At 41.1% G+C, this 15368-nt stretch overlaps 1 protein-coding gene across 5 annotated transcripts in view; it reads left to right on the forward strand.

Moving 5' to 3' along the window:
- LOC100997796 (zinc finger protein 442) overlaps positions 1-11481 on the forward strand; it is a 35063-nt gene extending 23582 nt beyond the window's left edge. For 3 of the 5 annotated variants that reach the window (XM_009193593.4, XM_021930740.2, XM_009193592.4), the window contains 3 exons: positions 1943-2069; positions 2973-3033; positions 4058-5763. In XM_009193593.4, coding sequence (XP_009191857.1) covers positions 1943-2069; positions 2973-3033; positions 4058-5681 — 1812 coding nt within the window. In that variant the 3' untranslated portion in view covers positions 5682-5763. Of the gene's footprint in view, positions 1-1942; positions 2070-2972; positions 3034-4057; positions 5764-9963; positions 10003-11140 lie in introns of those variants that run through there. The other 2 variants (XM_031659858.1, XM_031659859.1) reach the window with 2 other exon arrangements.
- Positions 11482-15368: the final 3887 nt, after the last annotated feature.

Raw genomic sequence — 15368 nt, forward strand, 5'->3', positions numbered from 1 at the left:
CACTGCACTCCAGTCTGGGTGACAGAGTGAGACTTCATCTCTAAATAAATAAATACTAACTAAACTAACTAATAAATAAATACTAACTAAACCAAGTAACTATCCATGTAAGGCATGGGAGGGAAGTGAATGACCTTGAGTGGGGTGGAGAGGCCTGAGGCCGGTGACTCCCAGTTGAGGCCAATCTTGAGCCTGCAATGGGAGGTTATTGAAGGCCCACTTAAACTGGTTCTTCCTGGAAGCCTCCCCCGCAGGTGTCCCAACCTGATCAGTCCAGCCATGGGAGGAGGCTTTTATACTGAGAGAAGCTACAGAGCATTAGAAAGCTGAGGCGGTTGGGGTGATTCCCTGTTTGAGGTTGTATTTCTTATTGTTGTGGGGCTGTCGCTAGACATTCTCAAGTAAAATAAATCTGGATTTAGCTAAGTGACTTCATTCTAAGGGGGAAAGCATCAAGTATAAGATCTGAGGCATCCCAGCCGGGCACAGTGGCTCACAACAGTGAAACTGGGTCTCAAAAAAAAAAAAAAGATCTGTGGCATCTCTGAGATTGGGCGGAAAAGTTCTTTTCTTGCTAAGGGAAGAGCAACCAAGATTAGAAGGAAGATGCGAAGGGGAGGGCAGGATGGAGGATGAGAATCAGATTTTTTTTTTTTTTTGAGATGATGTCTCGAGAGCTCTGTTGCCCATGCTGGAGTGCGGTGGCATGATCTCGGCTCACTGCAACCTCCACCTCCTGGGTTTAAGTGATTCTCCTGCCTCAGCCTCCCAAATAGCTGAGACTACAGGCGCATGCCACTACACATGGCTAATTTTTTGTGTTTTTGTAGAGATGAAGTTTCACCATGTTAGCCAGGATGGTCTCAATCTCCTGACCTCATGATCCACCCGCCTCGGCCTCCCAAAGTGCTGGGATTATAGGCGTGAGCCACCATGCCTGGCCGAGAATCAGATTTTAGATCAGAGAATGTTTTACTCTGACCTAAGTCTGTTCTTCAAATGGGTTATGAAAGAGGGGTTTTATGCTGGCTCAGGCTGAGGATGGGTCAAAGTTCACAGTCCTGGAGCAAGGAGAGAAACTTTTCTTTAGTTGTATTTTGTTCAGTATGATCAGCGAAGACAAAACTGCTCAGCTAATCATAAGATAAAAAATGGGAATTTGGAGGTTCTTTATCTGGCCGAGTTATAGTTTAGAAAAGCGGGGAGGGGCATAATCTATGTAAGCAAAGGGTGCTTTTGTTTTGTTTTGTTTTGTTTTGTGGCTGCTTGTCCAGAACACAAAGAACTGGGCTTGGGGAGTTGAGGTGATTTTCTGTCATCTTACTTACTTACCAGAGTTACAGGGCTTGGGTAAAATTCAACATTCAAACCTAGCATTGGCTGATCAGCTATGCTCCCACTACTGAGCATGTAACAAAATTCCAAGCTCCCCAAGAGAAGGTAAGAGTTAAGCAAATACTATACTTTTTCCATAAACAGTTTATGCACACTCAGCACCTGTTGTTAGTTATGTTGGTGGAGACCCTCTATAAATCCAGTGCCAGAGTACGTGAAGGATCCAACTTTGTTAACCGGCATCTGTAAATATATACAATCTCAGGACTCCTCTTCTTGCACAGTGAGTAGTAGGACTTTGTCATGACAGGAATTACAGACCCACTATAAAGTGGACATTAGGGATGATCCTGGCAATAAAATTCACTCATTTAAGTCATCAAAAAGAGACTTGTTCCTATTTGACTATTATTTATACAACAAAATTCAATTCTAGCATCAGAATTGCTGTGTTGGAGAAAGTGTGGACAGAGAATAAGGGTGGATTTACCATGTCATTGAATCATTGCTTAGAAACAATAGTATCATGCAAAGTTTATGAAGTGGGTGTAAATTTTTGGTACTGTCAGTCTCAACCTTCCTCCTTTGTACATATGGGATGTTTCAGGATTCAGTTGCCTTTGAGGATGTGGCTGTGAACTTCACCCGGGAAGAGTGGGCTTTGCTGGGTCCATCACAGAAGACTCTGTACAGAGATGTGATGTGGGAAACCATTAGGAACCTGGACTGTATAGGTAAAAATGACATTATGTCTTCACTTAGTCAATTAAAGACATTTTTTTCTTGGTCACCAATGCTGTTGAATGATTTGAAATATGGAAAGGGGATATAGTTGACCCTTCAACAACACAGGGTTAAGGGGTGCCAGGTCCCCAACCAGTTGTACATATTCCTGTAACTTTTTGTTTACCACAACTTACCCTTCAGTTGACTGGTCACAAAAACAATTGATTAACACATAGTTTGTCTGTCACATGTATTGCATACTATATTCTCACAATAGTGTAAGCTAGAGAAAATAAATGTTAAGAAAATCATAAATACATAAAAATGTATTTACTGTGCATTAAGTTGAAATGGATCATCATAAAGGTTTTCATCCTCATTATCTTCTCATTGAGTAGGCTGAGTAAGAGGAGAGATTGGTCTTGGTGTCCCAGGGGTAGCAGAGACTGAAGAAAATTTGTATATAAGTGGACTTGTGAGCCAGGTGTGGTGGCTCATGCCTGTAATCCCAGCACTTTGGGAGGCCAAGGCTGGCAGATCACCTGAGGTCAGGAGTTCGAAACCCACCTGAAACCCCGTCTCTACTAAAAATCCAAAAATTAGCTGGGCATGGTGGTGCACACCTGTAGTCCCAGCTACTTGGGAGGCTGAGGCAGGAGAATGGCTTGAACCTGGGAGGCAGAGGTTGCAGTAAACGGAGATTGCACCACTGCACTCCAGCCTGGTGACAGAGCAAGACTCCATCTTAAAAATACAAAATAAGTGGACTTGTGAGGTACACACCTATGTTGTTCAAGTGTCAGCTATAATTCAGTGAATAAATCATGCATGATTCCATTATACATAAAATCTTACAGTGTTTTTAGAATTTTATAATAATCTACAGTGTTTTTTCTGTATCCACCTTTTAGGAATGAAATGGGAAGACACAGACGTTGAAGATCAGCACAAAAATCCCAGGAGGAGCCTAAGGTAATTTGCACTCACAAGAGAAAGACATGTATCTGTGGAGCAATTCTTAGGATGACAGGAAATTATACAACTAGGCAAAGAAAATGAACAAGCCCAGTATAAATTTATTCCTAGAAAATTTTCTCCAGAAACATATACTTAAATGTGACATAGCTATTCAGTGTTTGCAAAAATAGTTCCCTTAGAAATAATATGAAGAGGCCGGGCGCGGTGGCTCAAGCCTGTAATCCCAGCACTTTGGGAGGCCGAGACGGGTGGATCACGAGGCCAGAAGATCGAGACCATCCTGGCGAACACGGTGAAACCCCGTCTCTACTAAAAAATACAAAAAACTAGCCGGGCGAGATGGCGGGCGCCTGTAGTCCCAGTTACTTGGGAGGCTGAGGCAGGAGAATGGCATGAACCCGGGAGGCAGAGCTTGCAGTGAGCTGAGATTCGGCCACTGCACTCCAGGCCGGGCGACAGAGCGAGACTCCGTCTCAAAAAAAAAAAAATAATAAAAAAAAAAATAAATAAAGAAATAATATGAAGAATTCGGCCGGGTGCAGTGGCTCACACCTGTAATCCCAGCAGTTTGGGAGGCCAGGGTGGGCAATCACAAGGTCCAGAGATTGAGACCATTCTGGCCAACATGATGAAACTCCGTCTCTACTAAAAATACAAAAATTAGCTGGGCATGATGGTGCATGCCTGTAGTCCCAGTTACTCAGGAGGCTGAGGCAGGAGAAATACTTGAACCTGGGAGGTGGAGGTTGCAGTGAGCCGAGATCGCACTGCTGCACTCCAGCCTGGCAACAGAACGAGACTCTGTCTCAAAAAAAAAAAAAAAATTCCATGTGTTTATCATTGTCAAGAAAACAGCTGGGGTCTAGTTATCTTGTACAACATTCAGTCCATTCACGTTCGAGCAGTGCATGAAGCCTACACGTTGCATGATGATGTAAAATGGAAATCCAGTACCTACTAATAAATATAAAGTCATTTATAAATAAACCTTTATTAATATACTTCTCATGTTTTACAGATGTCTTATCGTAGAGAGATTCAGTGAAAGTAACCAGATTCCAGGTAGTACTGTGAATGAAAAAACTCGTGGAGTAGATCCCTGTGAAAGCAGTGTGCATGGAGAAGTCATCATGGGTTGTTCATTCCTTAATTGCTACATCACATTTGATGCTGGACACAAACCAGATGAGTGTCAGGAATATGGAGAAAAGCCACATACACATAAACAATGTGGGACAACCTTCAGTTATCACCACTCTTTTCAAACACAGGAAAGACCTCACACTGGAAAGAAACGCTATGATTGTAAGGAATGTGGGAAAACCTTCAGTTCTTCGGGAAACCTTCGAAGACACATAATAGTACAACGTGGAGGTGGACCTTATATATGTAAGTTGTGTGGGAAAGCCTTTTTTTGGCCTAGTTTATTTCGTATACATGAAAGAACTCACACTGGAGAGAAACCGTATGAATGTAAGCAGTGTTTTAAAGCCTTCCCTATTTACAGTTCCTATCTAAGACATGAAAGAACACACACTGGGGAGAAACCATATGAATGCAAGCACTGTTCTAAAGCCTTCCCTGATTACAGTTCCTATGTAAGACATGAAAGAACTCACACTGGAGAAAAACCCTATAAATGTAAACAATGTGGAAGAGCCTTCAGTGTTTCCAGTTCCCTTCGAATACATGAAAGAACTCACACTGGAGAGAAACCCTATGAATGTCAGCAATGTGGGAAAGCATTTCATCATCTGGGAAGCTTTCAAAGACACATGATAAGGCACACTGGAGATGGACCTCATAAATGTAAGATATGTGGGAGAGGCTTTGATTGTCCTAGTTCACTGCAAAGTCATGAAAGAACTCACACTGGAGAGAAACCCTATGAATGCAAGCAGTGTGGAAAAGCATTATCTCATCGCTCAAGCTTTCGAAGTCACATGATAATGCACACTGGAGATGGACCTCATAAATGCAAGGTATGTGGGAAAGCCTTTGTTTATCCCAGTGTATTTCAAAGACATGAAAGGACTCATACTGGTGAGAAACCCTATGAATGTAAGGAATGTGGTAAAGCCTTCCGTATTTCTAGTTCCCTTCGAAGGCATGAAACAACTCATACTGGAGAGAAACCCTATAAATGTAAATGTGGGAAGGCCTTTATTGATTTCTATTCCTTTCAAAATCACAAAACAACTCACACTGGAGAGAAGCCATATGAGTGTAAGGAATGTGGGAAAGCATTCAGTTGTTTCACATACCTTTCTCAACATAAAAGGATCCACACAGCTGAAAAACCTTATGAGTGTAAAACATGTAAGAAAGCCTTCAGTCATTTTGGTAACTTAAAAGTCCATGAAAGGATTCACTCTGGAGAGAAACCGTATGAATGTAAGGAATGCAGGAAAGCATTCTCTTGGCTCACTTGCCTTCTACGACATGAAAGAATTCACACTGGAAAGAAATCTTATGAATGTCAACAATGTGGTAAAGCTTTCACTCGTTCCCGTTTCCTTCGAGGACATGAAAGGATTCACACTGGAGAGAAGATGCATGAATGTAAGGAATGTGGGAAAACACTGAGTTCTCTCAGTTCCTTACATAGACATAAAAGGACTCACTGGAGAGATACTCTATAAATGTGGGAAAGCATTCATTAGTTTTATTTCATTTCAAAAATGTGAAATAAATCACATAGGAGATAAGCCTCAAGAATGAGAGCACAGCGAAGTGGCGGTGGCTCAAGCCTGCCAATCCCAGCATTTGGGAGGCCGAGGCAAGGGGCTGTTTGAGGTCAGGAGGCCAGACCCATCCTGGCTGCTGGGTGAAACCCATCTCACCAAAAATACAAAAATAGCTGATGGGAGTGGCTGGTGCCTATGGTCCCACTTTCAGGCAGAGGCAGGGAGAATGGCGTGAACCGGGCCGGGCTGCAGTGAGCTGAGATCAGGCACTGCCATCAACCTAGGCAACAGAACTCCGTCTCCATATAGGCAGCATACAAGATGTTTCTTTGGTATGCTTATCCCCAACAGGCAGGACCAGATTATTGATTCCCAGGCACCCCTAAGCGTTACCCTAAATCCACAGATGCTATATCCCTTTTATAAATGAAGATTTGCATGTAGTATCCCACATCCCCTCCTGCATACTATAGAAATCCAATACCTAGATTGTTGTTTTCACCAACCCAAAGCTTTGTAAGTAAAATAAAAAATGAGTTCACTAAAATACCTCTGTGTGTTGTAAAGCCTTCGTAGTCATTTTTATTGTATTTTTATTTTTATTTTTATTTTTGAGGCGGTCTCGGCTCGCCGCCCAGGCTGGAGTGCTGTCAGCAGATCTCCTTTCTCCGCGCCAGTTCCGCCATTCTCCTGCCTCGGCCTCCCGGTAACGAACTGGAAGCAGCCGCACCTGCGCCCGGCTAATTTTTATTGCGGCTGGGGCGGGGTTTCCCCGTATTCCATGCCAGGAGGTCGATCTCTGGCAAAGTGATATCCTGTCGGCCTCTGAATGAAACTTAACTCCCGACATAACCAGAATCATGAAAATAATCTTGCCAATGGTGAACAGACCCACGGTCATGTGGTGCCTGCATAGCGCATGTCACCTAGAGATGTTTACGAACAACAGCAAGACGAAGAGTTTCGCTCTTGTTGCCCAGGCACAGAGGCAATGGCAATCTCAGCTCACTGCATCCTCTGCCTCCTGGGTTCAAACGGTTCTCTCAGCCTCTAAGTAGCTGGGGATACGGGCGCATGCGCACCTCGCCAGCTAATTTTTTTTTTTTTGTGTTGCAGTAGAGACGGGGTTTCATCATACATGTGTTCCCGAGCCGGTCTCGAACTCGACCTCAGGTGATCGCCTGCCTCAGTCTCCCAAAGTGCTGGGATTGCAGGCATGAGCCTGTAATCTACAGTTTCTTTTTTTCAGCAATCATAGATTGCTTTTGACCATGATCTGTGGAATCGTGTGTTAACGCCGCGAAAAATCTGATTCCTTCACTTGATAACCCTAAGGAGGATGATGATGATGATGATGATGATTACAGTATGGTGCCTAATGTGATTCACTGAGGTGACTAGATGGGTGGCAGTGTAGATAAGCAGTGAGACATCAGGCTCGCTTGAATCTTGACAAGATGTCAGGATGATCATCTGTGTTAGATGAACCAGGTTCTGATTGCAGATGCTGAGTTTGGAAGAGACTAAATAATACTAATGTCAGGATCTGTTCAGCATGAGGGCTGAAGATGTGTACACATTGAAAGATCTATCTTCATATTTGCAGATATTTAGTTAGAAACATTGTAGGAAGTTGGTTATTTTTCTTTAAATATCCTTGCAGTGTTTGTTGGCATGTTATCCCTCGGGTGACACAAAGGCTTTGTTCCATTGAAGGATCTTACTTGAGGATGGCAATCTTTATTTTATTTTTTTAATTTTTATTTATTTATTTATTTTTTGAGCTGGAGTTTCATTCTTATCGCCCAGTCTGGAGTGCAGTGGCGCAATCTCGACTCACTGCAACCTCCACCTCCCAGGTTCAACCGATTCTCCTGCCTCAGCCTCCAGAGTAGCTGGGATTACAGGCATCCACCACCATGCCTGGCTAATTTTTATTTTTAGTAGAGATGGGGTTTCACTATGTTGGCCAGGCTGGTCTTGAACTCGTGACCTCAGGTGATCCACCCGCCTCAGCCTCCCAAAGTGCTGAGATTACAGGCATGAGCCACTGCGCCCTGTGAGGATTGTAATCTTTAATACTTTCACCTTGCAGAGGCTGTAGATGCCCCAAAAACTGCTGCAAATTTTTCAAGTGTCACATCTTTGATATTACCTCTTCTAAGTCTTCTGCATCATCATTATCATCATTATCTGTAGAGAATTTCAGTATATCTTCAAGTTCCTTGTTAGTGTTTATGCTCTCTTATGTGTGTTGGGATAGAAAGATTAAGGAAAGGAGAGATGAGAAGGTGGCTCAACAGTTGAGACAGGTTTATTGAGAGTAAACCTGAGAAGGGCTTCCAGCCGGCAGGGTCAGGTGCAAACTTTTCTTACAGCCTGAGGCTTTTTTTAAAGGGCCCAGTGGGGAAATGTGCTTTGAAACAAAATTATATTACGGAGGGGTTAGGGAAGTCCTGGCTGTTCTGTTAGGGCCATTATGTTCTGTTGAAGTTATGGGTGGGGCTGACATTTGCAGTTCTGGCCAGGTGGCCAAATTAGAAACTTACAGCTTAGGACGGAGGGGTGTTATAAAGATGGCAGTGCTCTTGTCCTGTCAGTGTGTTCCTCGGTAAAGTCTTCAAGCACGTCATAGATTGTCTTCCCCACCAACCTCCCTTGCCTGCAGCATTTGAGATATTCCTGATATTGTGTCAATAGTGGAGAAGCTCCTGAAATCATTGACTTCCTCACTCCATAATGGCTTCTAACACCCAGTGAAGTAGTAGGAGGAAAACATGGGTGTCCTCTCCTGGAAGTCTCCAGAAGAAGGTATTTCAATGTGCAGAGAGTGGTCAGCTATGTCACAGGTCACTGAGAATTTGAGTAAGACAAGGAAAAAGGGTTGAGTGTAGATTTTGGCAAGTATTTGGTCACTGGGGGCCTTGATAAGAGCTGTTTCATTGGAGTATTCATGGGAATAACTTGCAGAGAAATATATCTCAAATAGACCTCCTCAATGTTGCCTAGAGGGCAGTGTTACGCTTTGAACTACCAACATTAACCACTGGAACTGCCCATCTGGAAGTGTCTTTTACAGTGCTGGTACAAACTAGAATACACCCAGGAAGGGATCATTTTATACATGTTTCTGTGCTACTTGCTATATCTTCTTAGTGTTCCATACATGTAATTAGCTATTCCATCCTACCCCAAAGTACTGATAATCTCCATTCTACTTTCTCTGTGAATTTGACTATTCATAGAGAGAGAGATATGTGGAAGTATGCATGTGCCCTTCCATGTCTGGCTTATTTCACTTAGCAGAACATTTTCAAGGTTTATCCATGTGGTAGCATGTATCAGAAACTCATTGTTTTTGTGTCTGAATAAATTTCCACTGTATAGTTAAAGCATACTTTGTTTATCCATTTTTATGTTGATAAATGTGGGTTGTTTCCACAGTAATAATTTGGCTGCTATCAATAAGGCCGCTGTGGATATGGTATGTATATGTCTGTGTGAGTCCCTGCTTTCACTTCTTTTGGATATATACCTAGGAGTGGAATTGCTGGTTCACAGAATAATCGGTGTAAACCTTTTTCAGGAACAGGTGTATTGCTTTACAAAGTGGCTACAATGTTTTACATTCTCTCCAGCAATGCATAAGGGTTTCTGTTTTCCACATTGTCACAATACTGGTTATGTCATTTTTTTTTTTTTCATAATAGCCAATTAATGGTTCTGTACTGGTTTTTCATTGTGGTTTTGATTTGCATTTCCCTAATGACCAATAATAATGAGCATTGGTTTTTGTTTTTGTTGGTTGTTTATATATTTTTTGAACCAGTTTGTTTTAAAATCCTTTGCTCATATTAAAATTGAACCATTTGTGTTTTGTTGAGTTGTAGGAATTCTTATTTAAAATTTTTAATTTTTAATATTTTGAAAATTTCTTTTTTTTTTTCAACTCCCAAGTGCTTGGAATAGAGTTGTAGGAATTCTTTATACACTGTGGGTATTAAGCCCTTATTTTATATGTGATATGCAGATGTGTTCTCCCTTTCTGTAGATTTTCTTTTCATCTTGAGATTATCCTTTGGTGTGCAAAAGTTTTTAATTTCGATGTAGTCCAGTTTATCTTTTATTGGTTGCCTCTGCCTTAAATGTCACATCCAATGAATCATTGCCAACTGTAACAACATTTTCCTCTATGTTTTCTGCTAAGTAATTTTTTTTTCCTCCCTCTGTCACCCAGGCTGGAGTACAGAGGTGTGATCTTGGCTCACTGCAACCTCCATCTCCCAGGTTCAAGCGATTCTCGTCCCTCCGCCTCTCAAATAGCCAAGTAGCTGGGATTACAGGCAGCCACCACCACACCTGTCTAAATTTTATATTTTTAGTAGAGACAGGGTTTCACCATGTTGGCTAAGCTGGTCTCCAACTCCTGACCTCAAGTGATCTGCTTGGCCTCCCAAAGTGCTGGGATTACAGCTATGAGCCCTTGTACCCAGCCTCTTCTAAGTGTTTTATAGTTTTAGTTTTAGCTTTTAAGTATAGGTCTTTGATTAAATATAAGTTACTATTTATACATGATGTAATGTGATGGTTCACTTTTGTTATTTGCATGTAGATATCCAGTTTTCCCTACACCATTTTCTGAAAGACTGTCCTTCTGCCAAAGAATGATCTTGGCACTGTTGTCAAAAATCATTTCACCATATATATGAGCATTTATTTCTAGGCTGTCTATTGTATTCCATTGGCCTATCTGTTTGTCCTTATGCCAGTACCATACTGTTTTGATTGCTGTAGCTTTGTGGTAAGTTTTGAAATAAGGCAGTGTGAATTCTTCAACATTGTTCTTTTTCAAGATTATTTTGGTATTAGAGATCCCTAGAGATTTGAAATGAATTTTAGAATAGGCTTTTCTATTTCTGTATAAGAGGCTGTTAGGATTTTGATAGGGATCACATTGACTCTGTAGATTGATTTTGGTAAGATTTTAATATTAACAATAGTAAGTCTTGGAATCCATGAACATGGGATATCTTTCCATTTATTTATCTTCCTTAATTTGCTTCAGGAATGTTTTGTAGTTTTCAGTGTACACGTCACTGACTTCTTGGTTTCATTTATTTTTAAGTGTTTTATTTTTTTTGATGCTTTTATAACTAAAGTTATTTTCTTAATTTTCTTTTTGGATTGTTTATTCATTGTTTCTCTACAGAAAGGCAGCTGATTTTTGTGTATTGATTTTATATTCTGCAACATTGCTGCATTTGTTTTATAAGCTCTAAAATTTTATTTTTCCCTTGTGGAGTCTTCAGTATTTTCTCCATATAGAATCATGTAATCTGTAAACACAGATAATTTTACTTCTTTCTCTCCAATTTGGATTCCTTTTCTTTCTTTTTCTTACCTTATTTCTCTAGCTATAAATTCCATTAGTATATTGAACAGAACTGTTGAAAGTGGACATCCTGTCTTCTTGATATTATGAAGAATTATGCTTGATATTATGAAGAATTTATGCTTCAATATTCATAAAAGGTATTCTGTAGTCTTTTTCTGTTCTTGTAATGTCTTTTCTTGGCTTTCATCTCAAAGTGAGGCTGGCCTCACAAAATGGATTAGAACTTGTTTCTTCTTCCATTTTGTTTCCACAAACCAACTTTTGGTGTCAATAATATTGTCTGTTGTTTTTATATTCTCTATTTGATTTATCTCTGCTCTAATCTTTATTATTTACTTATTTGTAGTACCTTTTAAAAAATATTTTAAAAGACAGGGTCCTGCTATGTTGCTTAGGCTAGAGTGTAGTGGCTATTCACAGGCATGATTATGGTGCACTGTACTAGAATTCCTGGGTTCAAGGAATGCTCCTCCCTCAGCCTCCTGAGCAGGTAGGACTATAGGAATGTATCACCACACCCTGTTTGTCTACTACCTTTCTAAAGAAGTTTGTGCTTCCTTTTCTAATTCCTTAAACTGAATAATTAGAATACTTATTGGAGTTCTTTCTTCATTTTCAATGAATGCTTTTTTTTTTCCGTTTGAGACGGAGTCTTGCTGTGTCACCCAGGCTGGAGGGCAGCGACGTGATCTCAGCTCACTGCAACCTCTGCCTCCCCGGTTCAAGTGATTCTCCTGCCTCAGCCTCTCAAGTAGCTGGGATTACAGGTGCCTACCACCAGATAAGTTAAGTTTTTATATTTTTAGTAGACACAGGGTTTCACCATGTTGGCCAAGCTGGTCTTGAACTCCTGACCTTGTGATCCACCCGCCTTGACCTCCCAAAGTGCTGGGCTTACAGGTGTAAGCCACTGCTCCCAGCCAATGAATGCATTTAAAGCTATAAAATTTTCTCTTAGCACTGCCATTGCTGCATCTCATAAGTTCTGATGTGTTAGGTTTTTGTTTTCAGTGGTTTCGAGGTATTTTCCCTTTTTCTTTTCTTTTTTTCTTTTTTTTTTTTTTTAATTTTTGAGACACAATCTCACTCTGTCATTCAGGCTGGAGTGCAGTGGCCTAATCAGGGCTCACTGCAGCCTCCAACTCCTGGGCTCAAGTGACCCTCTTTCCACAGCCTCCCAAGTAATTGGGGCTATAGGTACATGCCACTGTGTCTGGCTAATTTTTTAATTTTTTTTTTGTAGAGATAGAGTCTTACTGTGTTGCCCAGGCTGGTCTCAAACTCCTGGTCTCAAGCAATCCTCCCATCTTGGCCTCTCAAACTTTTGGGATTACAGGTTTGAGGCACCACCCCCAACCTCTTTTTTTGAGACAGAGTTTCATGGTCTTAAGGTATTTTCTATTGCAACTTCCCATTTGACCCATTGGTTGTTGAAGAGTGAATTAATTTACACTTATTTGTGTATTTTTTTCCAATAATCTGTAGTTTTATTTCATTGTATTTGAAAACTATACATTTGAGACCAGATATGGTGGCTAACGCCTATAATCCCAACATTTTGGGAGGCCAAGGTAGGAGGATTGCTTGAACCCAGGAGGTCAAGACCAGCCTGGGCAACATAGTAAGGCCTCATCTCTACAAAATTTGAAAAAAGTAGCCAGGTGTGAAGGCGTACACTCCAGCCTGTGGTCCCAAATACTCAGAAGGCTGAGATGGGAGGATTATTTAAGCCCGAGGAATCAAGGCTGCAGTGAACTGTGGTCGTGCCACTGTACTCCTACTTAGGTGACAGAGCAAGACCCTGTCTCAAAAAGAAAAAGATACATCTTACTATCTCAGTTTTTAGAATTGTGTGAAGAGCTTTTGTGTTTTATGTCCTAATTATGGTCTGTCTTGGAGAGCGTTCCATGTGCACTCGACCAGAATGTGTATTCTACTGTCATTGGATGGAGTATGCTTGTATATGTCATTCTGTCTCTCTGTTTTATTTATTGTGTTGTTGAAGTTTTTTCATTTCTTTATTGATCTTCTGTCTGATTGTTCTCTCCATTCTTGAAAATGTTGTATGAAGTCTCAAACTCTTATTGTGGAACTCTCCATTTCTTCTTCATTTCTGTTAATGTTTACTTCATTTATTTTGAGCCCCTGTTGTTTAGTGCAAATAGGTTAATAATTGTTGTACATTCTGTATGTATTGACTCTTTTATAAATAGTGTTCTTCTTTGTCTCCTTTAACAGTTTTTGGCTTAAACTCTTTTGTATGATACTGGTGTAGCCACCTCTGTTCTATTCGGATTACTATTTGCATGGAATATTTTTCTGCATGCCCTCCCTTTCAACCTATTTGTGTCTTGAGATCTAAAATGAGTTTCTAGTAGACAGAATGTAGTTGGATCATATTTTTCACCCATTCTGCCTATCTCTGCCTTTTTATTGGTGAGTTTAATTCATTTTCATATAAAGTAATTAATGATAAGAAAGCCCTTAAGGCTGGCCACAGTGGCTCATGCCTGTAATCCCAGCACTTTGGGAGGCTGAGGCAGGCGGATCACTTAAGGTTAGGAGTTCAAGACCAGCCTAGGCCATATGGCAAAACTCCTGCTCTACTAAAAATACAAAAAATTAGCCAGGCCTGGTGGCATGCACCTGTAAACCCAGCTACTCAGGAGGCTGAAGTGGGAGAATCACCTGAACCCAGGAGGTCGAGGCTATGGTGAGCCAAAATTGCACCACTGCACTACATCTTGGGCAATGGAAGTGAGACCCTGTTCCAAACAAATAAATAAAAATACTAGCTTTCATAATTTTCCATGTATTTCTTTTTACTAAGATCTTTATTTCCACCTACACCTTCTGGATACCGTCCAGTGTTGTTTTTTTGTTTTTGTTTTTGTTTTTGTTTTGCCCAATGTTCTTTTATTTCAAACTGCAAAATACTCGGCATTTCTCACAGAGCACATCTAATAATAATTTTTAAAACTACCTCAGTTTTTTCATGTGGGCATGTCTTAATTATTTTCTCACTTTTGAAAAACAGTGTTGACCGATGTTGGATTCTTAGTTGACTTTTTTTTTTTTTTTTGAGATGGAGTCTTGCTCTGTTGTCCAGGCTAGAGTGCAGTGGTACAATCTTGGCTCATTGCAACATCCACCTCCCAGGTCCCAGTGATTCTCTTGTCTCAGCCTCCCAAGTAGCTGGGATTATAGGCGTACGCCACTACGCCTGGCTAATTTTTATATTTTTTTCAGTAGATACGAGGTTTCACCATGTTGGTCAGGATGATCTCAAACTCCTGACCTCGACTGATCCACCGGCCTTGTCCTCCCAAAGTGCTGGGATTACAGGCATGAGCCACCATGCCCAGCTGACTATTTTTGTTTTTACGTTTGACATAGGGTCTTACTATATTGCCTAAGCTGGTCTTGAACTCCTAAGCCAAAGTGATCCTACCTCAGCCTCCTGAGTAGCTGTGACTATATGCCCGGTTACATTTTCTTTTCTTTACTTCTTCTTTTTTTTTTTTTTTGAGACAGAGTCTCACTCTTTTGCCCAGGCTGGAATGCAGTGGCATGATTTCGGCTTACTGCAACCTCCACCTCCTGGGTTCAAGTGATCCTTCTGCCTCAGCTTCCTGAGTAGCTAGGATTACAGGCATATGCCACCACGCCTGGCTAATTTTTGTATTTTCTGTAGAGATGGATTTTGCCATGTTGGCCTGGCTGACCCGAAACTCCTTACCTCAAGGTGTCTACCCGTGTTGGCCTCCCAAAGTGCTGGGATTACAGATGTGAGCCACTGCACCTGGCCACATTTTTTTTTTTTTCTTTTAGCACTTTGACTTTAACATCTGCCCACTATTTTCTGGTCTCCAATGTTTCTCATGAGAAATCTACTGATCTTATGAAGGATCATTTATATGTGATGAATCACTTCTTTTTTGCTGCTTTCAAGATTCTCTTTGTGTCCTTGGCTTTTGACAGCTTTAGTATAATGTGCATTCACATGTTTCTCTTTGCATTCATCCTACTTAAAGTTCTTTGAGCTTCTTGGATGTCTGCATCCACGGTTTTCACTTAATTTAGGATGTGTTCAGCCATTATTTCTCAAAATATTCTCCCTTCGCCTTCTCCCTCTCTCTTCTCCTTCTGAAGTTCCCACAGTGCATGTATCGGCCTGCTCAATGCCCTCCTACATGTCTCACCTGACTGCTTCACCTAATTCCAACTTACTTCCAGGTCAAGGCTCT

This window comes from Papio anubis, chromosome 20, assembly GCF_008728515.1.
Source record: "Papio anubis isolate 15944 chromosome 20, Panubis1.0, whole genome shotgun sequence".
In the NCBI taxonomy this organism is placed as follows: Eukaryota; Metazoa; Chordata; class Mammalia; order Primates; family Cercopithecidae; genus Papio; species Papio anubis.